This window comes from Cebus imitator, unplaced genomic scaffold (assembly GCF_001604975.1).
Source record: "Cebus imitator isolate Cc_AM_T3 unplaced genomic scaffold, Cebus_imitator-1.0 Scaffold121, whole genome shotgun sequence".
NCBI classification, from domain to species: domain Eukaryota; kingdom Metazoa; phylum Chordata; class Mammalia; order Primates; family Cebidae; genus Cebus; species Cebus imitator.
Genome location: NW_016107436.1, coordinates 3,087,835 through 3,115,754, shown reverse-complemented (window position 1 = coordinate 3,115,754; position 27,920 = coordinate 3,087,835). Strand labels below are relative to the sequence as shown.

General features: G+C 36.9%; 1 protein-coding gene across 7 annotated transcripts in view; it reads left to right on the top strand.

Moving 5' to 3' along the window:
* BCAS3 (BCAS3 microtubule associated cell migration factor) overlaps nucleotides 1-27,920 on the top strand; it is a 679,070-nt gene that overhangs the window by 329,299 nt on the left and 321,851 nt on the right. For all 7 annotated transcript variants that reach the window (XM_017539912.2, XM_017539911.2, XM_017539919.2 and 4 more), the window contains 3 exons: nucleotides 1,646-1,770; nucleotides 4,948-5,113; nucleotides 7,234-7,334. In XM_017539912.2, the coding sequence (XP_017395401.1) occupies nucleotides 1,646-1,770; nucleotides 4,948-5,113; nucleotides 7,234-7,334 (392 nt within the window). The remainder of the gene's footprint in view (nucleotides 1-1,645; nucleotides 1,771-4,947; nucleotides 5,114-7,233; nucleotides 7,335-27,920) is intronic.

The window sequence follows — 27,920 nt, the reverse complement described above, 5'->3', positions numbered from 1 at the left end:
GGAAACTGAGATTACCAAAGCAAAGTCTGAATTTTTTGAAGATTAGGTTAGGGCTGAGGGCCATATAGAAGAGTTAGTATTTGCTGAGTACCGTGATATGGGAAAGTACTGCCATGGGAACTTTACCTTCTTTGTCTAATATAGTGGTTCTCAGATTTGAGCATGCGTCAGAATCATCTGGAGGATTTGTTTCAAAACACAGATTGTTGGGCTCCATTCCCAGAGTTTATGATTTAGTAGATCTGGGATGGGGCCTATGAGTATTTGCTTGCACTCCTAAGAAGTTCTCAGGTGGTACTATATGAGCTGGGGACAGTGCTTTGAGACAATATAATCATTAAAATAATCCTATGAAGTAGACATTACTATTTCTATTTTACACATGAGTAGTCTGAGCTCTGAGAGGTTAAATAACTTAACCAAATGTCACACAGCTAAGAGGTGACAGCACTGGGATTCAACTACATGTTTCTTCCTGACTCTAAAACTATCTTTCCATCCCAACATATTTTATTAAAAGATGAAGGGATAACAAAAATTGAGCAAAATAAGGTAGAAATAATGTTTGACACTGGAGACTGACTTAGCAGAGGGTAACATCAGAGCTCTAGTTTTTACTGTTTCCTACCTGGGCTGTGATCTTGACCAGTGCATGATGAGGCTACTGGTCTATGAATTAGAGAAAGTAATTTATCAAAGGGGGTTGACAAAATTGCTTTGGGAAGCTCTTGATAAACCAAAAGAGAACAGAAATATGGGATTGAAAAGAAGCCATGAGATTAATATTAGAAGCCAAGTATGAAAACTTATTTGTGGGAAACAGGGGAGAGCAACTTCTTTTTAATGGCAGTGACAGGAAGTAATGGCAGTTACTAAATGTGCCTTCAGACATATGAGCAACAAAAAAGATTTAGGTTTGAGAGGCTATTGATATGTAACTCCATCTTGGTCTTTTTCACTGAACAAAAATAGACACATCATTTTCACAAATTTAAGAAGAAAAAGAGACAACAGGTGGAATGTCAGCGAATATTATTGCATTAGATGATTAGCTATGCTCCCCTTACACCGTCTACCTCTCCATGGCATTGTGGCTGAGAAAGCGTTTTCAAGGCTTCATTCTATGTCACCTCATTTTCATCCATGCCATCTCCATTCATTTGTACTGTTAATCCCACGTCTTAGAGATTGGTGCAAAAGTAATTGCCGTTTTTTTGCTATTGAGAGTAGTGGCAAAACCCACAATTACTTTTGCACCAACCTAATATATATAAAAATGACGTGCTAAACCATTTTATTATTTTGAGATGTATATGCTGGTACTATTGCTTCACTTTGAAATTTCTAGAGAAAAGTTATCCATCTGAAAAGAACTGACTTGGATTTTGCCAGCACATACTTCAAAAAGGAGTTGATTTTTATTGGTCTTATAAGTGTTGCTCTCTTTACAAAACTCTGGAACTTTGAACTAATTTGACTTTTACTCCAGAACATAGTCTCACATCATCATTTATTACTTAAGGCAAAATGCATGTTCATATTGGAGGACTTGAATGAGGTGGAATTTAAAGGAAAATCTGTCATTACCTAACAGACTGTCATTTCATCATGTTAATTGTTTTTTACTGTTATTTTATTTTTTAAGCAAAGTTAAACCTCCTCCACAAATTTCACCCAGCAAATCGATGGGCGGAGAATTTTGTGTGGCTGCTGTCTTCGGAACATCCAGGTCATGGTTTGCAAATAATGCAGGTCTGAAAAGAGAAAAAGGTATGTATTTTGGCTGAAAAAATAAATGTTCTACTTGTAGTTTTTGCTTCATAAGGAAAATTGCTAGCAGTTCCCCTAGAATAATCTTGTACCCAATAGTCTGGAAACCATTTTTTTTTAAATGTAATTAATCTGTCACTCTTCAACTAATTACTCAGGTGTAATCAAGAAGAAGAACTATCCTCTCAGTATGAACATTAAATGAATTGTCCACTAAGTGACGATTGTGTTTTATTTTGTTGGTGACAATCTACAGGTGTCTCAATGCTGTCAATTCTATACCCATTTTATACCTTTTACATTTTTACAAGATAGTTTCACACCCTTGTCTATGAAGTATGGAGAGGAAAAGCCTCATTGTCCCTGCTTTAGAGATGAAGAACTTGAGACCAGCAAGTTTAAATATCTTAGCTAAAAGCACTAGTTAGGCAATAGAATCAGAGTTTGAAACCAGATTTTCTAGTGTTAAAAATCTTAACATTAAAAAAAAAAAAAAATCTCTGCCATGTTTTTTTTTTGTTGCTGTTTTGTTTTGCTTTTGAGACAGTTTCACCCTTGTTGCCCAGGCTGGAGAGCAGTGGCGTGATCTCAGCTCACTGCAACCTCCACCTCCAAGGTTCAAACGATTCTCCTGCCTCAGCCTCCCAAGTAGCTGGAATTACAGGCACCTGCCACCAGGCCCGGCTAATTTTTTGTATTTGTAGTAGAGACACGGTTTTGCTATGTTGGTCAGGCTGGTTTCGAACTCCTGACTTTCTGATCTGCCTGCCTCAGCTTCCCAAAGTGCTGGGATTACAGGCATGAGCTACCATGCTCAGTTCTCTGCCATGTTTTAAAATCATGATTAAGAAAAAGAAGAAAGGAACAGCATGCCACTGAGAAATAAGGCTCAGCTTTTGTGGTTACTGTTGCTCATTGGAATTAATATACAGTAGTCCCTCCTTATCTGTGGAGGATACATCCAAGATCCCCAGTGGATGCCTGAAACCTGGGATGGTTTGGAGCTCTAAATGGTACGATGCTTTTCAGTCTAATAACCAAGACAGCTACTATTGGACTAATGGGCTGGTAGCATATACAATGTAGAAATGCTGGACAAAGGATGATTCATGTCCCATGCAGGACGAATGGGACAATGAGAGATTTCATCACGCTACTCAGTGTCCCCTTTGAAGTTTATGAATTGTTTATTTCTGGAATTTTCCATTTAATATTTTTGGACTGCAGTTGACCATGGGTAACTGAACACACACCTAAGGAGGGACTACTGTAGTTATTGTTTTTAATCCCTGCTTTGATCACTAGGGTCCATACCTAAAATGTTTATAGGATTAATGCTTTATAGCATGTGATTCCTTATTGCTTCTGTTTAGAAGAGAATGCCTACATTCATAAACCAAGTATATCATTTTGAATGTTATGATTTTCCCCTAAATATTTTAGTATTATTAAACTAGGTCACAAACTGGTTGTTATTAGGGCACTTCTCTGGTGAGTTCCACAGGCTGTATTGTTCTTGGCAAAATGGCTCTCCTTTATGCTAACATTGGCAGTCAGACATGAGCCCTTTCTCTTGTTATCGCCTTTCAGTGACCCTTTCCTTGGTAATAGGATCTCAGGCGCAGCAGGTTCCTTACCTAAGTGGGAGAGGATACTGTTAAGTATGCAAGCCTTCCATTTCCTTATCCCATCTTTATTTTTTTTGTTACCTCCTTAGGTTTAATGATGCTATCGAAAGGACTTTTTGTTACTAGTTAAAACCTTCTGTGAAGCTCGATTTCAAATGCTTCTCCCTTCTGTTCTAATTACCTTTTTAACTTGCTACTCCTTTATGGCCCACTGGCTGATCATTAGCCATTTTCTCAAATCAGCTGTAATTGATTCGCCTGACATAGAGATAAGGTGACCCACCCAACATTCATGAGTGATTTTATATGCTCCTAGGTTTACTGTAAAACCCGAGAGAGAGAATTAAACCTGAGTTGGTAGTGAGTACATGTGTATTCCTTATAAAGTCAGTTGATTAGATCCACATTCAGCGCCTGACTTCTCAAAGTATGGCTGAACTTCATTTACCACAGAGGCCAGTGATCCCATGGACAGAAAGAAGAGGATTTGGGGGAAGGGGATGCACATGCATGTATGTGTATGTGTGTTGAATAGACTTTATTTTCTAAAGGAGCTTTAGGTTCACAGTCAAATGAGCAGAAGGTACAGAGATTTTCCATATATACCTTCTGTACCCACACATGCAAAACCTCTTATTATCAGTATCCCCCACCCTGGTACGTGTGTTTGAAATGATGAACCTCCATTGATACACCATATGTTTTTTGTTTATTTTGATCCAGAAATTTAAGTTCTACATTTAAGTTTTCTGAGAAAAAATAGATGAGACATTAGGCTGATTTAGGAATACAAGTAACCTTTCATGTGAGTCATTTGGTACATTAAAGGTAACTAAATCTTAGTCCATATGTTATTCCTTTTCAGTTAGTCCATTCATTTTTCATAATGTGGGACAAATTACATTGTAATTGTAATTTGTATTATAGTATTTTACCATATTAAGATTTGGGGCAGAGTCCTATCATTCTTGAAATAAGTTACTTAAGATTGAAAATAGTCTGATATTATAGACATTTTCATATGTGAAAATGTCTAGCATATACTTACACGAGGCAACCTTTAGGCAAGGAACAAGCACCATATGGAAAAATTCCTTTCGGCCGGGTGCGGTGGCTCATGCCTGTAATCCCAGCACTTTGGGAGGCCAAGGTGGGTGGATCACATGAGGTGAGGAGTTTGAGACCAGCCTGACCAACATGTCGAAACCCCATCTCTACTAAAAATACTAAAATTAGCTGGGCATGGTAGCGGGTGCCTGTAACCCCAGCTACTTGGGAGGCTGAGGCGGGAGAATCACTTGAACCTGGGAGGCAGAGGTTGCAGTGAGCCGAGATCGTGTCACTCTACTCCAGCCTGGGCAACAAGAGTGAAACTCCATCTCAAAAAGAAAAAGAAAAAAGAATAGTTAGAAAAAATAAAAAATTCCTGTCTTTTTATTTTCTCTGAGCAGCCTCAAGAAGGAGCTATTAAGGTCATTAACTTGTAAAAATTATTCTGTGCTCCTTTTATGCCATCATGACACGTCGGGTTCTGTTTCTCTGTTTGTAGATCAGTCCAAACAAGTTGTAGTTGAGTCCCTGTACATTATCAGTTGCTACGGCACCTTAGTGGAGCACATGATGGAGCCACGACCCCTCAGCACTGCCCCCAAGATTAGTGATGACACTCCCCTGGAAATGATGACATCACCTCGAGCCAGCTGGACTCTGGTTAGGTAGTACCTCCTTTCTTTTTTTCTTTTTAACAGCTTCGTTAAGGTATATAAGATTAAAAGTGTCTAGTTTGATAAGTTTTAACATGCATACAGCTGCAAAATCATCACCACAACTAACATGGTAAACATATTCATCACTCCCAAATGTTTCTTTGTGGCCCTTTGTAATCTCTTCTTCTTTTGCCCCTCTTTGTCTCTACAGATTAGTTTACAGTTTCTAGAATTTTATATAAATGGAATCATACAGTATGTAATTTTTTAAATCTCACTTTCATCTAGCAAAACAAGCAATACATCATTACTTTTTTTTTTTTTTTTTTTAGACAGAATCTCACTCTGTCACTCAGGCTGGAGTGCAGTGGTCCAATCTCGCCTCACTGCAGTCTCCATCTCCTGGGTTCAAGTGATTCTCCTGCCTCAGCCTCCTGAGTAGCTGGGACCACAGGCGCCTGCCATCACACCTGGCTAATTTTTAGTAGAGATGGGGTTTCACCGTGTTGGCAAGGCTGGTCTCGAACTCCTGACCTCTGGTGATCCACCCTCCTCTGCCTCCCAAAGTGTTGGGATTATAGGCCTGAGCACCTAGCCCTTCATTACTTTTTCATTTGACATAATTTACATACAAGAAAATTAACCTATTAAAAGTGACTTTTCACAAAGTTGTGCACTTACCACTGCAATCAATTCTTATCACCCTAAAAAGAAACCTCATACCCATTAACAGTTGCTCCTTATTTTTCTCCAACCTGTCATACCTAGGCAGCTGCCAGTTTACTTTCTCTATGGATTTTCCTACTCTGATTATTTCATATAAGTGGAATCATACAATAGGTGACCTTTTGTGTCTGGCTTCTTTCACTTAGCTTATTTTCAAGATCATCCATGTTGTAGCATATATATCAGAACTTTATTCCTTTTTATGGCTACATAATACTCCGTTATATGGTTATACTGCCTTTTGTTTATCCATTTATTAGTTTATGGATATTTCTACTTTTTACACTGTTATTAAATAATGTTGCTATGAACATTCATGTACAGATTTTTGTGGGGACATATTTTTTAATTGTCTTCTGAATGCACCTTGGAGAATACCTCCGTTTGAACTTCTTTCTCCTTGCCCTTTTGTGTTAAATTTTCTCAGACTTGTACTTCCGCTCTTTGCAATCTCATGCTCATTGAAAATAGAGAGTAACATTGAGATAGCCATTAAGGGGAACAGAAACTAATATAGATAGATTTCAAGGTTTCTCTGAAAGTGATTCTCTGAGATACAATGGTTAGGCCTTGTAGGAATGTTTAGTAAGAATCAGAGTCCATATCAAAAGTACATAATGATTAGAATCTTTATAAGCTATAACCAAAAGGAAAAAATGAAACCTGGAATAAAACCTCTTTAATATAGTTCATCATCCAGGAGAGAAAAAATTGTTCCTGACACGTATGGAAGGAAACAGACAAAAATGGATGTGAAAATGATCCTTGTCCTTTTGACATTTTAAAATATTCTTATATTGATTTTTGGAGGCTCCAGCATTCTTTACAACTACTTTACTATGCTGGATTGACCTGATCAATATCTGATTTATCAAGCTTATTTAGGAGTGGGCAGATCTAATTAAAATTACTACACTATCATTGTTGAAATAGTGACTTATTTCAGAACTCGGATGCTAATTTGATCTATAATAAGTTATGCTTTTACACAGCTGTGTTTTATTAACCATTTTACCTACTTCATTTTATTTTAAAATATATACATATTTTAAGAATAGAGAGGTCAGAAATTACATAAATTAAAACTACTTAGTTATAACATTTGAATTTTACACCCGTTTAATCTTCTGAATGTCTTGCCTATCCTGTTGGAGGGTCTTCTGCTGTTAAGTTCATGTTGACTGCATGTTATTTGCATGAAAGACTGCCACCTTTTTATTTTTTCATAGCAGATGACCTTGTGTTTCAGGTTTCAGCACATTCATTTTAATGATTACAAGTTTATTTTAATGATCACAAAAATAGTGTGAGTTTAAGTCAGTGTTCATCAGTGATGACAGTCATGGTGATTTACATCCCATTTATTAACCTTAAATATTAATATTCTTCTGCTGTTTCCTTAGAACCCCTCAATGGAATGAATTGCAGCCACCATTTAATGCAAACCACCCTCTGCTCCTCGCTGCAGATGCAGTACAGTATTATCAGTTCCTGCTTGCTGGCCGTAAGTAGTTCAGATTTTTTTTTTTCCTTTCATATGGTCTATTCAGATTTCATCTTAAAATGCTAGCTTTTAAAGCAAACATTACCACTGGTCCATAGGCCGTAGGCCTTCAATAATTAGTCTGAGGCAAATAAGATATTTAATACGAATATAAGCCATAAGCTTTAGTATACATTATGTCTCTGACTGCTTATACTCTGTACCTATGAAATATATTCCTGTAGTGATAATAGGTAAGTTGATAGGTAATATCTGGAAGGCTCAAAAATTAAAACAAACAAAAACAACTACCTGAAAATATTAGGATATAATAAAAAGTTTAATAAAGCTTGGAATCTGTTTCTAACATTAAAATTTAAAAAAGCAAAACTTAGCACGGTTAAAAGTGCAACTGTGAAAATTATGCCAGCAGGCTTTTCTTTTGGTAGAATTTTACTGGCAGTAATGAGGTAAAGATTTCAACTATATTTGTTTGTTTGCTTACTTTTATGTTTAAGCATTAACATTTGTAGAGACTGAACCAAGTTCATTGACCTAGATATGGCCTTTTTATATGGAAAGCATTTAAAGGCAATTTAATATTTATTATCCAGTTTGTGTTTATAGAATTAAAAATTGTTTACAATTATAATTCAGTTTTGTAGAGTAGACTGAATCCTTAATTTAATTTGATGGCTCTGAGTATTGCATGTTTTAAAGGAAATTCTTAAAAATCAACATTGACATGTTTTTAATAGAGCTTTGTTGCATTTAACATATTTTCTTGCCCGGTATATTAGAAAGCGTGAATTAAAATAGTTGTCGAATGATTTTATTTTTACCTTTATAATGTATTATATATTATACTGGAAACAAATATTTTATAGACTTTGTTTTCAAGTTATAAAACTCCATAACTGTAATCAATGGTTGGCTGTCTTGCTCTCTCATATAGTTGTTGAACTCTCTCTTCTTCTAGTACATTTTTATTGAGTGCCTACTATGTGTGAGGCAGCTGTGATTTAAAGGTGATTAGTATATCACTCTGTCCTCAATGAATTAACTAATTCAGAAGACAGATGTTTAATAATAAAGTAAAATAAAATGGGGTAGGTGTATCAGTGGAGGGTTATAAATTGAACTGTGAGAGCAGTAACGTGTGTTGCCTAAGGCATCACTGAAGGGTAATATGTAGTGGTTTTCAGATTGATTCAAGAAGCAGTGCATATAGAAGTTGTTAGTTTCTAGATTTTTTAAGCATTTATTTAACTATCATATGAACTGGAAAAATACATGACATGAATATGATATGAAATAAGAATCATGAGTACATTTTTCATTACTTCTCAAGGAGCAAAACTAATTGTTGAATTAAGCATTGTTGACTCAGAATTAATATTGGGTTTTGTTTTGTTGATACCTATTAAGTCTGTTTCATAGATATACAATAACAAGTCTGAAATATTTACAAAAATATTGGGGAAAAGATATAGCTATATCTATCTCTTAATTGTTTTTCATTCCAGTGATGGACCTTATTGACATTATACTATGCTTGATTTTAGCCGCCCTAAACACCTTTGTCTAATTCTCAGAATGACAAAAATCCCGAGGTGCATAATTTAAGAACCACCACTGTTGGCAGTAGTAAGCCATCACATGTTTTCAAGCATAGGAATGACACCATCAGAATTGTATTTTAGAAAGATCATTCTGGCAGCATTGCAGCAGGAAGTTGAGAGGAAGGGAATGGAGGCTAGGTGATCCTAGAGCAAGATGAGACCTTAAATCAGTGCTGTATTATAGAGAAGACAGGACAGACCTGTGAGATGTTGAAGAGTTGGCATAGAAAAGAATTAGACGCTGGGCACGATGGCTCACGCCTGTAATCCTAGCACTTTGGGAGGTTGAGGCAGGCACATTGCCTGAGCTCAGGAGTCTGAGACCAGCCTGGGCAACATGGTGAAACCTCGCACACACAAAAAAATCAGCCCGGTGTGGCGGCGTACCACCACAGCTACTCAGGAGGCTGAGGCATGAGAGTTCCTTGAACCTGGGAGGTGAAGCTTGCAGTGAGCCAAGATGGTGCCACTGCACTCCCAGCCTGGGTGACAAAGTGAAACTCTAACTCAAAAAAAGTCAATTTGAAACTAAGTAGTCACTAATTATTCTGTGGTTTCTAATATAGAATATAGCAGGTTCTTGAATCGTTTTGTTTAACGTCAATTCTTTATAAAGCTGATGAGAAAAAATAATCACTCCCTGCCTGGGGCCATTGCCTGTTCTGGAGTTTTCACGTTCTCCCCATGTCTTGATGGGTTTTCAGTGAGTACACAGGTTTTCTCCTTGATACTAAAGGTATGCATGTTAGGTTGATTGGCATGGCTAAATTGCATCTCAGGCTGAGTGAGTATGGGCATGCGTGTGTGAGAGTGCCCTGCAATCAGATGGTGTCCTGTCTAGGGTTGGGTCCTGCCTTATACCCTGAGCTTCCAGGATATATGCTCTGTCCACCCATAACTCTGAATGGGTGAATACAAATTATTGTAAAATAAAAATTCTTCAAATATATGGTGAATCACACAAATGCTCAACAATATTAAAATGTTCACTTTGCAAACATTTATTCCTTGATTTAACTAATCAGCACTTCAAGCTCCATTACTCAGTGATTCACTAAAAAATAAGTAAATAATTTTGTTACTTGTTTTGATTAATCTTTATTAAATGTATATATAGCTCATGTTTATTTTGATGTTTAATATTAAAGCATGTATGGTCTTTATTCAGAAGTTTACTGATGTTTTTGACCAGAACACAGTATGCCATAGGACCTTAACTCTTGTTTACATCAATTAGCCAATGGTAAAATTGGTTTTGTAATATTTCATTTCACTTAAAGCCACAGTTTGCATGAACTTATCAATGATGTTAAATGAGGACTTACTGTATAATGCATTCCATTTTAGACCTTTTGAGTTACAGAGGGACTAATATTGGGATAAAGATGAAAAGACCTGGGTTCTAGTTCTAAATCTAGCAATAACTTGATAAATGTAGATATCAGTGATTATACTTGCTCTTATAGAGATGTTATGATGATCAGTGAAGTGATGTTAAAGTCCTTTTTAAAATTGTAAAATAGTTTATACATTTAAGCATTATTATAAGCTTTTGTTTCTTATCTCAGAAGAATATATTTTCAAATGATAGACTTCTGGGACTTTTAGTACAATTTACAAAACCCTTTTTGTATTCAGCATTAACAATGGAATACCTGGCCCAGGTATGGTGGCTCATACCTATAATCCTGGTACTTTGGGAGGCCAAGGTGGGAGGATTGTTTGAGGCCAGAAGTTCAAGACCATCCTGGGCAACATAGAGAGACCCTGTCTCTATCAAAAAAATTTAAAAATTAGCTGAGCATGATGATATGCACCTGTAGTCCCATTTGCTCAGCAGGCTGACGTAGGAGGATCACTTGAGCCCAAGAATTTGAGGTTTCTGTGAGGTGTGATTACACCACTGCACTCTAGCCTGGGTGACAGAGCAAGATCCTGTCTCTTAAGTAAAAAAGAAAGGAATATCTATTCTGTCTATGTGATTCTGATCATAGTGTCAGACAAAAAAATATCTTAGATAGTAATCATAATGCTTCTTTACATTGAGAATGGAAATACAGATGGACTTGATTTTAAAGTCAAGTTTTTGGCCTGGCGCAGTGCGTCACATCTGTAATTCCAGCATTTTGGGAGGTCGAGATGGGTGGATCACAAGATCAGGAGTTAGAGACCAGCCTGACCAACATGGTGAAACCCTGTCACTACTAAAAATGCAAAAATTAGCTGGGCATGGTGGCATGTGCCTGTAATCCCAGCTACTCAGGAGGCTGAGGCAGGAGAATCTCTTGAATCCTGGAGGAGGAGGTTACAGTGAGCTGAGATCACATCACTGCACTCCAGCCTGAGCAACAGAGCGAAACTCTGTCTCAAAAAATAATAATAATAATAATAAGTCAAGTTTTTTTTACATAAAGAATAACATATCTGATTGAGAATGCTGGACATGCTGGTATGTTACATGACTGAAGCAATTAAATATGCAAAACATGGACATTTGGGTCAGAGGAGCAAAGGCTTGAAATGCAATTGATAAAAGCAATACTAGGCCAGGTGTGGTGGCTCATGGCTGTAATCCCAGCACTTTGGGAGGCCAAGGCGGGTGGATTGCTTGAGGTCAGGAGTTCAAGACCAGCCTGGCCAACATGATGAAACCCTGTCTCTACTAAAAATATAAAAAATTAGCCAGGTTTGGTGGCACACACCTGTGATTCCAGCTACTGAGGGGGCTGAGGCAGGAGAATCACTTGAACCTGGGAGACAGAGGTTCAGTGAGCCAAGACGATCCTACAGCTCTTCTGCCTGGGTGACAGTGAGTGAGACTTCATCTCAAAAAAAAAAAAAAAATATATATATATATATATATATATATATATATATATATATATATATGCAATACTGGTGCCACTTTCAAGAGAATGCCTTTACTTACCCATCTGTTGCACACTTTCTGCAAGGTAGAGCCATTAAGCTCTACTCTCTCACTTTCTCCCAAATTTCCCTTACACAAGCCATTTGGAAAGATACTACACCTCTTAAAACACAAGTATATTCTACCTGGTGCCAGAAGGTCTTTGGTTTTCCTTAGCCATGTTGGAAATTACCTCATATTTCCCAACTTGAAGACTTTAATAAATGCTATTTTCAAATATAGTGATTTCTTGGTGTCATGGGAAATTGGTTCCAGAAACTCCCTTAGATACCAAAATCCACAGATGCTCAAGTCCCTGATGATGTATTATTTGTATGTGACCCACGGACATCCCCCTGTTTGCTTTATCTTTAGATTACTTATAATACCTAATACAGTGTAAGTGCTACATAAATAGTTGTTACACTGTATTGTTTGGAAATGATGATAAGAAAAAATTGTACATATGTTCAGTACAGATACAACCATCTTTTTCTTTCATGGAATATTTTCAACCTGTGGTTGGTTAAACCAGTAGATGTGGAACCAGGGATATGGAAGGCTAACTGTATAACTTTTTAGTAGAACTCTAATATACACTTCACAAATGTTGCAAGCATTGTTTTTTTTTTTTTTTTGTATTTGGATCTGTGGATCAAATGAAGCAGACCTGTACAAACTCCAGGAATTATAATAATAGTAGACAAAGAATGATTTAAATGGAAATGGGAAAGAGACTTTGTCTCAGTGGTAAGAGAGTAGGAGAGCAGGATGTTTAGCAAGGAATCTCCGCTCCCCTTCCAGCCTGGTAATCATAATAAAAAGACTGCTAGTTGATAAACAAAGTTCTGTGTATGTGGCAAAAACAAAGTTCTGTATATGTGGCAAAAAGGGTGGCTTGTAGTGGAAGGAAAGGGGAACTAGCCCCAAACACTAAACACTTCTTATGTAACCTTAACATAAAGTATGTAAAATCTTGAAATTCTATGTTCTTAAATTGTGGTAACATTTCCTGTCTATATTGAGTGGAATGACCAGAATTAATCAATTTTTATTTTTATTGAGGAATTTTGCTGTATCACAAATTGATACCCCAAATTGAGGAATTTTGGTTTACTGTGAATTAGATCATACTGCAGTGCTCCATACAGAGACCACTATAGAAGCACAGATGATTTCTCTGTTATTAGGTGGAACCATATAAAATTGGCATTTTTAATAAGTTTTTTAAAAGTCTGATATTTCAGCAGTTTTGTAGATTAACTTATATATGCAAACTAAATATATAGATGGTAATCTAATCTTTCTGTTTAACTCAGTAAAGGTAACAGTCAAGAATTTATAATGCAAAAGATGTTTTGTCTTGGTCAAAGAAATGTTGGGCATAGTTTATAAAAAGATGACAGCAGAGGACATTAGTGATTTCTGTATTAGCACTTTATTTACTCCCTTTAAAATAAAAATTACATACTATATTGCCTTCTAACATAGGCATTATATTTCAGAGTACTCCTTTGCCAAAAATGAAGCTAAACTGTATAACATATCAGTAAATACCAGCCAGCTTTGAATATGATCCCAAAGTAGACAATAACGTTTTCTTCAGTCTGCTGTAGAGCTTCCAATTTGTAAATTAAAAACAGAGCTTACTGAGTTGACTTAGGAAAGCCTTATTTAAGGGAAAAATATTGTTTCCTCCTTTTCTTTCAGGTAATTTAGCAGCAACAGTATTTTTTCTTTTTCTTTCTCTTGGTCACCCAGGCTGGAGTGCAGTGGCGCTATTTTGGCGCACTGCAACCTCAGCCTCCTGGGTTCAAGTGATCCTCTTGCTTCGGCCTCCAAATAGCTAGGATTATAGGCATGCACCACCATGCCTGGCTAATTTTTTGTATTTTTCATAGAGATGGGCTTTCACTGTGTTAGCCAGGATGGTCTCAATCTCCTGACCTTGTGATTCGCCTGCTTTGGCCTCCCAAAGTGCTGGGATTACAGGTGTCAGCCACCACGCCCGGCTCTCAGCAACAATATTTTTAAGTTGTGGACATTAACAAGCTCTGTGGCAGAGTGGGTTTCAGAGTTTGGACATCTTTCCAGATCAGTCTGTGAGTATGTGAGAAGTTCCTCTGTAAGCTTACTGAGTTTTATTTGTAATAGAAATATACATTCATTCAACAAAAATATAGCTTTCATATACAACAGAAAGGTGACTGGGATCCATAGTACCTCCCTGTGTATTATTGGGAGTATACTTGGTTTCTTCTAACTTTAAAAGGAATTTGAGAAAGATGGAGAGAATATTTTATATATTTCAATTTGATTTCAAATTTTGGAGAGATACAGTGTTCTCTTAGTTTCATTGACTATTTCTTGAGGTTCCAGTTGAGCAGTAGCTTCACAGCAAGATGGAATAACAGGGGTCAGATTTATTTTCCTGCATGTAACAACAACAGAAACAAAAATCACATATGAAACAACTGTTTTCAAGTCATCTGACATCAGAGAATGAAGGACAGTGATCCCTGAGAGATGGGAAACAAATGAGACAAGCCCTGCACTTGCCTCAACTTATTGTCTTTGGAGTTTCTAGGCTGTGTCACTGTGAGGGAGAAAGCAAGTGGAACCCAACGGACTACCTGAGTTGAGGAGACAGAGCCGAGAGTCCAGTAAGACCAAAGAAGAATGGGTGTTGGCAAATTACCATGCGCTTATTGTAAATAAAGCTTTATTGGATCATAGCCACAACATTTCATTTATATCTTATAATCACAGAGTTGAGTAATAGTAACTGAGACCATATGACCCACAAAGCCAAAAATATTTACTGTTTTTAAACCCTGACCTAGAATTTGTTGGATAGGGTATCAGGGGAGATCTTCATGGAGAAAAAATGCTGAAGACTGACAAGGGTCCTTTTCCAGTATTCAAGAGAATACTGATGGCTGTGAGGAAACTGTCTGCAGCCTAGGAAACAACCATCTAAGTGTCTCAGAGGGCACGATGGTGGCACAGAGTCAGGACCAGTGACACTAAAACAGTTATTATGACTGTATTCCATATGTTCAAAATGTTAAGTAGATATAAAAATATAATAAATACTTAGACCTAAATATAAAAAAACTTCTAGATGTGAAAACCATAATGTGTGAGGAGAAAGCTTCATCGCATAAGATTGAAGATAGAATTATAAATTGCATAAAAGTAATCTCAGAACTTTGGGAGGCCAAAGTGGAAGGATTGCCTGAGGCCAGGAGTTCAATACCAGCCCTGTCTCTACAGAAAAAATTTGAAAAATTAGCCGGGTGTGGTGCTGCATGCCCGTAATCCCAACTACTCAGGAAGCTGAGGCAGGAACATTGCTTGAGCCCAGGAGGTCAAGGCTGCAATGACACATGATTCTGTCACTGCACTCCAGGCTAGGCAACAGAGCAAGACCCTGCATCAGAAAAAAATTAAATTAGGCTGGGTGCAGTGGTTCACACCTGTAATCCCAGCACTTTGGAAGGCCAAGGCAGGCAGATTACCTGAGGTTGGGAGTTCGAGACCAGCCTGACCAACATGGAGAAACCCTGTCTCTACTAAAAATACAAAATTAGCTGGGCGTGGTGGCTCATGCTACTTGGGAGGCTGAGGCAGAAGAATTGCTTGAACCTGGGAGGTGGAGGTTATGGTGACCTGAGATTGCACCATTGCACTCCAGCCTGGGCAACAAGAGCAAAAGTCTGTCTAAAAAAATTTTAAGTAATTAAATAAATAAATCACAGAAAAAAAGATTAGTGAACTTGAAGATAGTGCAAGATGAAGTATCTAAAATGAAACACAGAAAGAAAATAATTTTAAAAGAGTATCACTGAACTGTGGGAAAATAGATAATAGTAATCAGAGTTTCTGAAGAAGGAATGGTGGGACAGAAATAATAGCCAAACATTTCCAAATTGGACATAAACTGTAAAACTGCAGATAGGAAAAGGTCAGTAAACCTAAAGAAAGGCATACCAACGTGTATTATTTTTATTTATTTTTGGGTCAGAGTTTTACTCTTGTTGCCTAGGCTGGAGTACAATGGCATGATCTCAGCTCACAGCAACCTCTGTCTCCCAGGTTCAAGCGATTCTCTTGCCTCAGCCTCCCAAGTAGCTGGGATTACAGGCGTGCACCACCACAGCCAGCTAATTTTGTATTTTTAGTAGAGGCAGGGTTTTCCATGTTGGTTAGGCTGGTTTCAAACTCCTGACCTCGGGTGATACACCTGCCTTGGCCTCCCAAAATGCTGGGATTACAGGCGTCAACCACCATGCCCAGCCCCAGAGTGTATTATAATCAGATTTCTCAAAATCATTGACAAAGAGAAAAAAATATTAAAAGCAGCCAGAGGAAAAGACATGTTACACACCAAGGAGCAAAGATAAGCAGATTTTTTTTTAAGTATGGAAAGAAAATAACCATCAACCTAGAATTCTGTACTGCCTTTCACCCCTAAATCTCTGAGGATGGCAGAATTTTAAAAATTTCAGATATATGAAAGCTTAAGGAATTTATCAGCTGTAGACAGCTTCATATGAAATGTTAAAAGAGAAGAAAATGACATCAGCGCAAAAGGAATTAAGAGCACTGGGAATGGTGAGAAAACATAGGTAAAAGGGTGAGATATTTTTCTAATTTGTAAAAATGTAAATAATTAAAATTTATAGTTGACTTGTTTTAAAATATTGACTGTTAACAGAAAAAAGGCATATTGTTCTTAATGTATATGTGTGTGTATATGTATGTTTTTATATGTATGTGTGTACACAGTAGCATAAACTCCAGGGTGGTAGGAAATGAAACTATACTATCATTAGATTTTTGTAATATATGTGAGTTTGTTAATATTACCTGAAGGTAAACTGTGATAAGTTAAAGATGTACATAATGGACTCAAAAGCAACTACTAAAATAACAAAAACAAAATGTTGTATTTAATATGCCAACAAAGGAAATAAGATGGAAACAAGCAATAGGATGTAATTCCAACTATATCAATACTCTTTAGTTATAAATGGTCAAACATTCTAATAAAAAGTGAGATTGTCAAATTAGATTTAAAAAGTAAGTTCTAGCTATATGCTACTTATAAGAACTTTAAACTTGGAATTTCTACATTAATATTAGACTAGGTAGGACACTTCACCCAACCACAGAATACACACTCTTTTCAAGTACGCAGGAAACATTGACCAATATAGGGAATCTTCTCGGCTCTAAAACAAGTCTCAATAAGTTTAAAAGGTTTTAAGTCATACAAAGTATATTCTCTGACTATAAAGGAGTTAAGAAATGAATTACAGAAATATCTTTGGAAAGTGCACAAATATTTGGAAACTAACACACTTTTAAATAGTTCATGATTCAGAGAATAAATCTAAAGAGATAAGAAATTATTTTTAACTGAATGACATTGAGATCAGAATATATCCATATCTTTGACAACTACTCAGTTTTTTAAAAAAAAGTAGATCAAGCTATTAATACTTGGGACACGTTTGATGACCCTCAAGAAAATTATTCTGAGTGAAAAAAGCCCATCTCCAAAGTTTCCACACTGCATGATTTCATTTATGTAACATCCTCAAAATGACAAAATAATAAAGATTGATAATAGAATAATGGCAACCAGGGCTTAGGGATGGGGTGGGAGAGAAGCAGGTGAATGTGCCTGTATAGAATTATTACAAGGTAGATCTTTGTGGTGATACAACAGTTCTGTATCTTGATCATAGTGGAGGTTACACCAATTTACACATGTGATAAAATTGTATAGCCCCCCACACACATAAAATAAGTGTAAAACTGTATATGTAAATTTCATTATATCTGAATAAAGTCTCTGGATTGTATCAATGGTGATTTTCTGATTTTGCAACTGAATGGTGGGTACACAGAGCATCATTGTACTATTTTGCAACTTTTTGTCAATCTTTAAACTTTCAAAATAAAAACTTTTTTCTTTTAATGGCGACAGGGTCTCACTCTGTCACTCAGACTGGAGTGTAGTATCTCAATCATGGTTCACTGTGCCCTCCAGCTCCTGAACTTAAGTGATCCTCCTGCCTCAGCCTCCTGAGTACCTGGAACTACAGGCTTGCACCATCATGCCTGGCTAATTCCGAATAAAAAGTTTAAAGAAAAACAGGAAAATTTATGCAATGGCCCTAAATCCATACTCAGGGGGAAAATTATAGGGATAAATGTTTATATTATAAAGGGAAAAGATCTGAAATCAGTGACCTCAGCTTCCACATTAAGAAACTAGACAAAGCAGAGCAAATTAAAACAAAACAGAAAATAGAGGAAAAAAGGAAACAATAAAGATCAGCGTGTAAATCAATGAAACAGAAAACAAAAACAATAAAGAAAAAGCTGTGAAACTATGCGGTGCCTTTCTTCTGCTTGGGGTTAATGGGATTCTTGGATCTGTAGATTTATAGTTTTCATCAGATTTGGAATTTTTTTTTTTTCTAGGCAGAATCTTACTCTATTGCCCAGGCTGGAGTGCAGTGGCATGATCTTGGCTCACTGCAACCTCCACTTCCTGGGTTCTAGTGATTCTCCTGCCTCAGCCTCCCAAGTAGCTGGGACTACAGGCGCGCGCCACCATGCCCAGCTAATTTTTGTACTTTTAGTAGTGACGGGGTTTCACCATGTTAGCCAGGATGTCTTAATCTCCTGGCCTTGTGATCTACCCACCTCGGCCTCCCAAAGTGCCGGGATTATAGGAATGAGCCATCGTGCCCAGTCCCAAATTTGGAAATTTTTATACAGTTATATCTTCACAGATTTTTTTCTTTCACCCTCTCTGTCATTTTCCCTCTTTTGGACTCCCATTTTATTTATGTTGACCACTTGCTACTTTCCCAGCTCACTGAAACTTGGTTAAGATTTTCTCATTCTTAATTTCCTCTCTGGTTCTATATAGTTTGTAATTCTGTATCTGAAAGTATATTAATTCTTTTTCTTTGTGTTAATTTCATTCCATGTATTTTACATTTCAGATACCATATTTTAATCTCTTGAAGTTCCATTTGGATCTTCTTTATATCTTTAATTTCCTCTTCCTTAACTACATGTTTGACCATACGGAATCTTATGGAACATGTTAGAAGGCAGCAGATGAAAGTGAAGGCAAGTGATTAGAAGGAAAAGCAACTAGTGCAGGATTTTATGTGATGGAAGTCATGAAACAATGCTTTGAGAATTAGAAAAGAGGATCATGAGTTGAATTAATCATTCTAAAAAGTCTTACTGGACCCTGACCTTAAATAGTAGTGTTCCTTTTACAAAAATCTTAGTTTTTATTGTACTGAAGATAACTAAGTCTGTTGTGAGTTTCTTTCTTTTTCTTTTTCTTTTTCTTTTGAGACAGGGTTTCTCTCCCATTCCCCAGGCTGGAGGTGCAGTGGCACACTCTTGGCTTGCTACAACCTCCGCCTCCCAGGCCAAGTGATCCTCCTGCCTCAGCCTCCCAAATAGCTGGGACTCCAGGGGTGTGCCACCATGCCTGGATAATTTTTTTATTTTTAGTAGAGACAGGGTTTCACCATGTTGGCTAGGCTGGTCTTGAACTCCAGATCTCAAGTGATCTGCCTGCCTAGGCTTCCCAAAGTGATGGGACTACAGGCATTAGCCACCATGCCTGGCCTGTTGTGAGTTTCTTTTGAATAACTGGGCTGTCTGTTGATTTATATGCTTTAAAAAATATGATTGTTTTACTAATCTCTTAGACTTCACTTACATTTTTATTTTGGCATTTACATACAATAAAGTAGACAGGATTTAAAAGTGGTATCGAGCTTTAGTAGAGAGGTACTAAAATCAGAAGTCAGCAACATGATTAAGGTTAAATTCTAGGGATCTTGATTCCCAACTATATGTACTGCTGGCATATAAACCACAACACTGAAACTAGAAAAGAGCCAATATTTTTCATTCTAATATAAAGTCATGCATTTGGATTTAGAATGAAGTCATTTAAAAATATTTTACTATCCTATTGTTTCTTTAGTTTTGCAGTCCAGTGATGATATGTTTTGTGCATGTTGCTGTTATCAACTCTACTCCCTGCTGTTTATAAAAAGGACAATGATACAAAAAGTTTAAGAAATTATTGGTGTTTTCTACCATGGATATTGTCAGTGTCCTGGAAAAGCAATTAAATATGCAGCAGTTTTTTTATAAGCTGCTCCCTTTCAACTGTCACATTAGATTTAACCTAACATCCTGGATTGCATTGCTGTTGTGGTATGTGTACTGTACATGGTGGAGGTACTCAACAATATTTCCTTGCATTGTCCATAATAAATATTTGCCCAGGACTGGTTAGGGGTGGAAGGGGAAGAAAGAAATGTTTTTCTCTTGTAGAGGAAACTTGTAATGTAGGGCTTATTTAAAGAGTGTTTATAGTCCATTGTTGTTCATAGGGTGTGTCATACTGCTTTATCCAGGTTTGAAAATCTGGGATAGTTAAAATTTTACTTAGTTATACTTAGACTTCTCAGTTGACATATATCCTTCCATAGAGAAACGATTTCATTCAAAGAGTGATTTTCTTTAAGAAACTAAATATTTGAGGCATTCAGACCCTGAATTTACCCACATGTATGTTTTATAACTTGGGGAACATTATGAAATTAAAGTTTCTTTTTCAATAAAAAGATGTCAAGTAGTTAAATGAAAGTACCATCAACAATCTGCAAATGTTATAAATGATGAACTTAAACTTTCTAATAGATTTCCCTTTTGCCTTTGTGTTCATTGGTTACATACTTCTCCATGTCTTCACATAGATCTTCAGACTTATGGAATAGAGTTCGTTGAGTTTTTCTGTCATTGCTGCTCTTGAGATGTTTCAACATTAAAAGTTCTTTCCATTATAACCTAATTATCCATACCCTATTCTGAAGTGAATGTTGGCATTTTCTATCATTGGCTTTAGTATTTACCAGTTGGGGAAAAAAAAATTGTAGATGTCATACCACCATCCTGTCCTAATTCTTCTTTTGACCAGGAGAAGATAGGGTCTCACTCTGTTGCCCCCAGGGTGGAGTGCGGTGGCATGATCACAGATAACTGCAGCCTCTATGTCCCAGGCTCAGGCCATGCTCTTGCCTCAGACTCCTAAGTAGCTGGGACTACACCACCATGCCTGGCTAATTTTTGTATTTTTTGTAGAGATGAGGTTTCACCATGTTGCTTAGGCTGGTCTCAAATTCTTGGGCTCAAGGCCAGGGTCGATCTACCCACCTCGACTTCCCAAAGTGCTAGGACTACAGGCATGAGCCACCACACCCGGCCCTATCATAATTGTTCTTTTTTTTCTCAGATGGAGTCTCGCTCTGTCACCAGGCTGGAGTGCAGTGGCGCGATCTTGGCTCACTGCAACCTCTGACTTCCTGGTTCAAGTGATTCTCCTTCCCCAGCCTCCTGAGTAGCTGGGATTACAGGCACATGCCACCACGTCCAGCTAAATTTTTGTGTTTTCAGTAGATGGGATTTCATCATGTTGGTGAGGATGGTCTCAGTCTCTTGACCTGATGATCCGCCCACTTTGGCCTCCCAAAGTGCTGGTACTATAGGCGTGAGCCACCACACCTGGCCCTGTCCTAAGTGTTCTTAATATGAAAGTGAAACAAAAGGAATGTCTCTATAAAGTGCTTCTTTTTACTTTTTAATATCTTTATTTTACAACATTCTATGTGATGGTATCTTGGTGTTCCTTCAGATTGTTGTATGACTTGCGTTTTTTCAGATACAGTTTAGAGTAAGCATTTTTTCCATTGAAGCTAGTCATATTTATTATATTGGATTGAAAGATTTGACTGGGCTAGGACATTGATTCTGATAGATTAAAGAAAAAGCATCTACTGGTCATAAAGCCTGTAGGCTATCAGAACTCTGCTTCTGATGTCATTTATGCTATCTCACCTAAAGAATTTTAAGATTCTTTACATGCAGATGCTGATATTCCTGAATGTGTGTTTTGGTGATTGCGTAGTGGGGCTAGGGGATGCAGCATTTGAATATATGTTTGCCGTTTTCTGCAAAAAATGAGGAACTAAAATAGAATGGTCTGTCTCTGCTTACCTGCTGTAATGTAATGGGTTGATATTGGCAGGAGCTTGTGGGTTGATGTGGCATCAGTTCCATCACTACAGTTAATTGCTAATAAATGAGTGATTGGGAACTTAGGAGGAATGCTACAACTGTCTGCTGTGTTAGTGGTAACAGGAATTCTGGCGCCGTTTCAGGGTCACTATTTGTATTTGTCTATCAGAGTTGGAATACAGTCGTTTCTCTCAGTTTAAGCCTTCTCTATAGAATTTCTGTCAATTGTTTGACTCCATTAAGTGTGCAGAGGAAATAAAAGCCTGAATGACCAATCCACCAGGGGCTATGGATAGACCCTTTCTTTGTCCATACTCAGAGCACTGCATTAGGTCTCATTATCCATTTATAATAAGTGACCTCTGCCCCCTGGGTCATCGAAAAATATTCAGTGTGCTTTACTGACACATAGGGCACCTTTCTCAGCAGACATATGAAACAATGGGATGTCTGATAGTCTGGAGAGCTAGTATACATTGCAGGTTTTTAAATAAATACACAACCTTGTGCAAAATTACTCTTCTAATTTTTTTTCTCTGCTCTTAACATGGTTTATAAATGGGCCAAGGGGATCCTAATGTCTGGAAAATAAATGTATTCCTTATATCTTTTCTTTCTTATTCTTCTAGTTTTAAAAAAAAATTGCCATGTTTTTCCATTGTATTTTCTAGAAATGATTTTCCCTGATTTTGCATTTCTTGATAGAGTACTATAGAAAGCCTTGGATATAGTGAATGGAGAGAGTTACCATCTTTGGAAAGTGTTTGCCAAATCTGCTCAGGATGGCTCTGGAGGTTAACTGTGACATGCTCAAAACCTGTCTTCTTCTAGTCCTCTGTTCTACCCAAACTGGTAGTGACCAACCTGGAAAAGGATTGGACCCTTCTTTCGTCACCATAGTCTACATTTCTTCTGTGGTATAAATGTGGACCACCTGCCAGAGTGCTCTGCATGTCTACTGGTTCTGTGTCCAGCTCCCAAGATGGAAAGTAAGAAAACTGTCATGTCCAGAGCTTTACATAGTGTCAGCTGAAGGGCAGCCTTCCACGAGTTGGAGTCTTGACCACCAGTAACTAACTGTGTGGCCTTAGTACAGTGCCTATGTTATATACTGATAGAAGTCAGTCATTTACTTCAAGTATGTTGGGACAAGAAAAATAAAAGACTGAGAAACACTTATTTTGCAAGTCATATGAAGAACGTTAAGATTGCTAATTAAAATTTCAACTTATACTTTATTTTAATTAAAGTATTTAAAATACATTTATGAAGTATAAAAATTATTTTATAAAGTACTTTTAAAAGTTTAAGAAGCAGGCTTTGTATTAACAAAGCCATATTCCTCTTAGAACTTACTAATGTTGTATTTATTGTTACATGTACTGGCTTGTTTATTAAAAATACATGAGATACACAGAAATTTGAAGAAACTCAGTTTATTATAATAAATCAGCTGTCACCCTGTCCAGGAGGCCCAGGGGTTTTTATTATAACAGAATGGTCTTCCTGTTAAGTGATGTACTACTGCATGCTCTCAGATACTGGAATACAGAGGTGTTATCTCTGTAAGAATGACCGTTGCATCCATGCACAGGTTTTTCTCTCCAAATGAGTTATGGAAAACCTCATAGTTGTTAGAACTCTCTCTATGACAAGAATTAATATATTAACTGGATTATAGCACTCTTTGACAAATTGCTTACTAAATACATCAAAATTGATTGGACCTTCTTTATTTGAATTGACAAATGACTGCATTAGGAGAAGGAGGGAAATCCATTAATTATAGCTGCTCTCGACCATAGGAAATGTAATCATATAAATATAGATTTTGCTAAAACAAAAATGTCTTCTTCATGGTAGTATTGTTTATATGTATATCTATATCTCTTTGCCATTAATAGAAGGCCTGTGCCTACCTACCATCTTTTAAATAATAAAAAATTAATTTCGGTGGTGTTAAAAGATGTGTTCTACTCTCTCCTGATTACATAGTCATTTTTAAATATTCCAGAACATACCAGCAAAACCCTGTAGCTCAGCCTTTCTACTCAATTTTCAATTGCACCTGTATATATCCATCTTGTGCTTGTATGTTCATATGATTTCCCAGATAACCTTACAGATTTGTGACTGTTCCAGTGTAACAGGGCCTTTACTCAGGAAACAGGAAATCCAGACACTGATGGTTTTGACTTCCTTCACATTGTTACCTTGATGAATCATTGCCTTCTACTCCTCAGTTTTCTCATCTTGATAATTTAAGGGTGTAAAAATCGTTTTCAACTTTAAGATTTGAGGAGGTACCTGCCCTAAAATCTCATAACTTGTTTTGAAACTCATGAAAATTAAGACCCAAGACATGTTAAAAGAGAAGGAAACAAGCAGCTAGGACACCCGAAGTCAAGGTCTTTGTCTTATTACTATTTTTATTCCCCACATTTTACGTGGTGATAGGATTTTCTAATAGTTTGCAAATAATTCCTGATTATAAAATAGTAGAAACAAAGCAGCCTGTGCTATTCTTTATGGAAAATGTATGTTTCATAAACATTTTTAGGCAATCGTTTTGAATTATTCTTTATTTCTAGGAATACCTAGAAATCCCTTCTTTCTTCAAATTAATGTATCCATGATTTTAGTTTTTCCTACGTTTTAATACTTTGTTTTGAATTATAGTCTTGTGTCTTTAGCGTTGCTACTTTTTTTATTGCAGCCTCTTTTAGCTGCTGATTATAAAGCTAACATATTTAATATTTTATTTCTTGAATTCTGACTATTCCATCTATCAAAAATTTTAATTTTGCTTTGATAGTATATAAGCTCTTATCATTACTGAGTTCGTCTTTCTTTGAAAGAAATTTTCTCTCTTGATTTTTCTTACTGAGGGTAACCAACCAAGTAACCAAGGCATAAGGGAGGTGGGTGAGTGCCACAGATCATCTCTCTGAAGCTTCAGTCTCTTCTTCCCCTTATTGCTGTCATAGGACAGGAGACTTTTCGCCATGCGATTTTGTGGAACTTGAAAGAGAGACCAGAAACACTACATTGTCTTTGTTGCCTTTACACCATCAGTTTGTTGTCTTTTATACTATGCTTTCTTTGTATTTTATGACTTCGTGACGAACACCTGTAACCACCCTATATGTTGTGAAATCTGGTCAAAGCTGAGATTTGGGGATTTTGTAAGGATAGTGTTTTTTTTTATTTTCTTGGTCACTTGGCTGACTTCTGTGTTCTTTTCTAGATGCTAGAACATCATCTGTGGTTGCATCATGTACATCTTTACCTATGAAACCAACAAACTAGTATTTTCTAAGATGAAATATTTTAATCAGAGGTATTATAGAGTATGTAAAGTAGCATTTTGGTTGTTTCTGTCATTGCATGTGAAGCTTCCTTAAATGTCTATAACCACCTTGTGTTGTGACTTCTGATTAAAGTAATTTTTCCCTGTTGTTTGATCACATTGTAGGTATCTCTAATCAGGATACGTAGACGTTTATTATGATTATAGAAAAGATTATATTAAATTACACAGACATTGAATAGATAGACAACAGAGACTCTCAGACAATGATATAATTGATGTTTGGGGATAAAAATCTCTTACATGTTTTATATGATATATTTAATTTGAAATAATGAACTTAGTAGGTAATGAAGTGATAAATTGAGGTGGGGCGATTTTGCTTAAGTTTAAGAATGTGGTGTTTAGGGTCTGCAGTCCTGAATTTGAACTGTTTCTGCTACTTGCTATCCAGATGACTTTAGGTAGATAACCTCCCCAAACTTTTTTCTCCCTGTCTTTAAAATGGGAATTAATAATACCTACCGTACAGGACCATCGTTAGATAATATGAGGTAATTGATCCAAAATGCCTTACCCAATAGCTTGGATAGAAAAAAGAAACTCACTAACAGTAGCTGGTGGTTGTAAGTAGTTGTGTGAGAATGAATAACCTTCTCCTGTGAGGTCTTTCTTGCCTCTAACAATTCCACCTACTTCATAACAGACACTACCAGGTGGCTCAGGTAAAGATACTTTGTTGTGAAGAGAAAGCATTTGTATTTTATCTCCTCTGATTTTCAGTGGTCATCTGGACAAGTATGGCTCCAATATTGAGCGCATTTTCAAAGTTATAGAAAGACATTTTACTGGCTGGGCATGGTGGCTTATGCCTATAATCTCAGCACTTTGGGAGGCCAAGATGGGCAGATCACTTGAGTCCAGGAGTTCTAGACCAGCTTGGCCAATGTGGTGAAACCTTGTCTCTAGTAAAAATACAAAAATTAGCTGGGTATGGTGCATGCCTGCAGTCCCAGCTACAGGCTGAGGCAGGAGAATCTCTTGAACCTGGGAGGTGGAGGTTGCAGTGAGCTGAGATCATGCCACTGCACTCCAGCCTGGGTGACAGAGCAAGACTCTGTCAAAAAAAAAAAAAAAAAAAAAAATTAAAAAAAATTTTACTCAGCAGTTCTAATGTTTTAATGCAAATTGAAGTTTTCTATTAGACCTATTTTCTTTCAGCATATTTTTTCCCTTAGTAATTTATACAGAGTGAGATTTTTCTTGGTGTGCTGTATTATCTTGAAAGGCTGTGCTCTGGAAGTTCTTTTTGACAGTTCCTTTTAGACTCTGAAACTTTTCCCTAAAAAGGTTAGACTCTTAACACTAAAACTTCTGAAATCCTAGAAAAACATTTGCTTTTCTGAGGTTATCATTGGAATCACTGTTCACTATTGCAATGATTGAGGAAAATGAGAGGAACTTTTATTTTTTATTCCATATTCTTTGAGGTTTACAATTAGCTCATGTAATATTAGTAGTCCATTTTCCAAAAAAAAAAAAAAATATATATATATATATATATATATATGTATATAGATATAGATATATATTTAGGAAGGAAGGAAAAAAATGAAGAAGTGGGAGAGAGAGAGTGAAAATGAAATAAAGAAGAAGAAAGAAAGAAGGGAGGGAGGAAGGAAGGAAATGCAGGGAAAAGGACAACCTCACTTTGTTGTACAAGATGAAAATAAAATGGTATGCAGCAATGAAAGTAAGCTAGACCTAAATGTATTAACATGGATGACCCATATAGTATTATGTGAAAAAAACCTGTTCTATAAAAGTATGACTATGATTTTTTTTATTGCATTTTAGGTTTTGTGGTACAAGTGAGGAACATGCAAGATTGTTGCATAGGTACACACATGGCAGTGTGATGTGCTGCCTTCCTCCCCTTCACCTATATCTGGCATTTCTCCCAATGTTATCTCCCCCCAACTCCCCACCCCCCGCTGTCCCTCCCCTATTTCCCCCCTATAAACGCCAGTGTGTGATACTCCCCTCCCTATGTCCATGTGTTCTCATTGTTCAACACCCACCTATGAGTGAGAACATGCAGTGTTTTGATTTTCTGTTCTTGTGTCAGTTTGCTAAGAATGATGGTCTCCAGGTTCATCCATGTCCCTACAAAGGACACGAACTCATTGTTTTTGATGGCTGCATAGTATTCCATGGTGTATATGTGCCACATTTTCCCTGTCCAGTCTGTCATCGATGGGCATTTGGGTTGGTTCCAGGTCTTTGCTATTGTAAACAGTGCTGCAATGAACATTCGTGTGCATGTGTCCTTATAGTAGAATGATTTATAATCCTTTGGATATATACCCAGTAAGGAATTTCTATTGCTAGGTCCTTGAGGAATTGCCACACTGTCTTCCATAATGGTTGAACTAATTTACACTCCCACCAAGAGTGCAAAAGTGTTCCTATTTCTCTACATCCTCTCCAGCATCTGTTGTCTCCAGATTTTTTAATGATCACCATTCTAACTGGTGTGAGGTGGTATATCAATGTAGTTTTGATTTGCATTTCTCTGATGACCAGTGATGATGAGCATTTTTTCATATGTTTGTTGGCCTCATGTATGT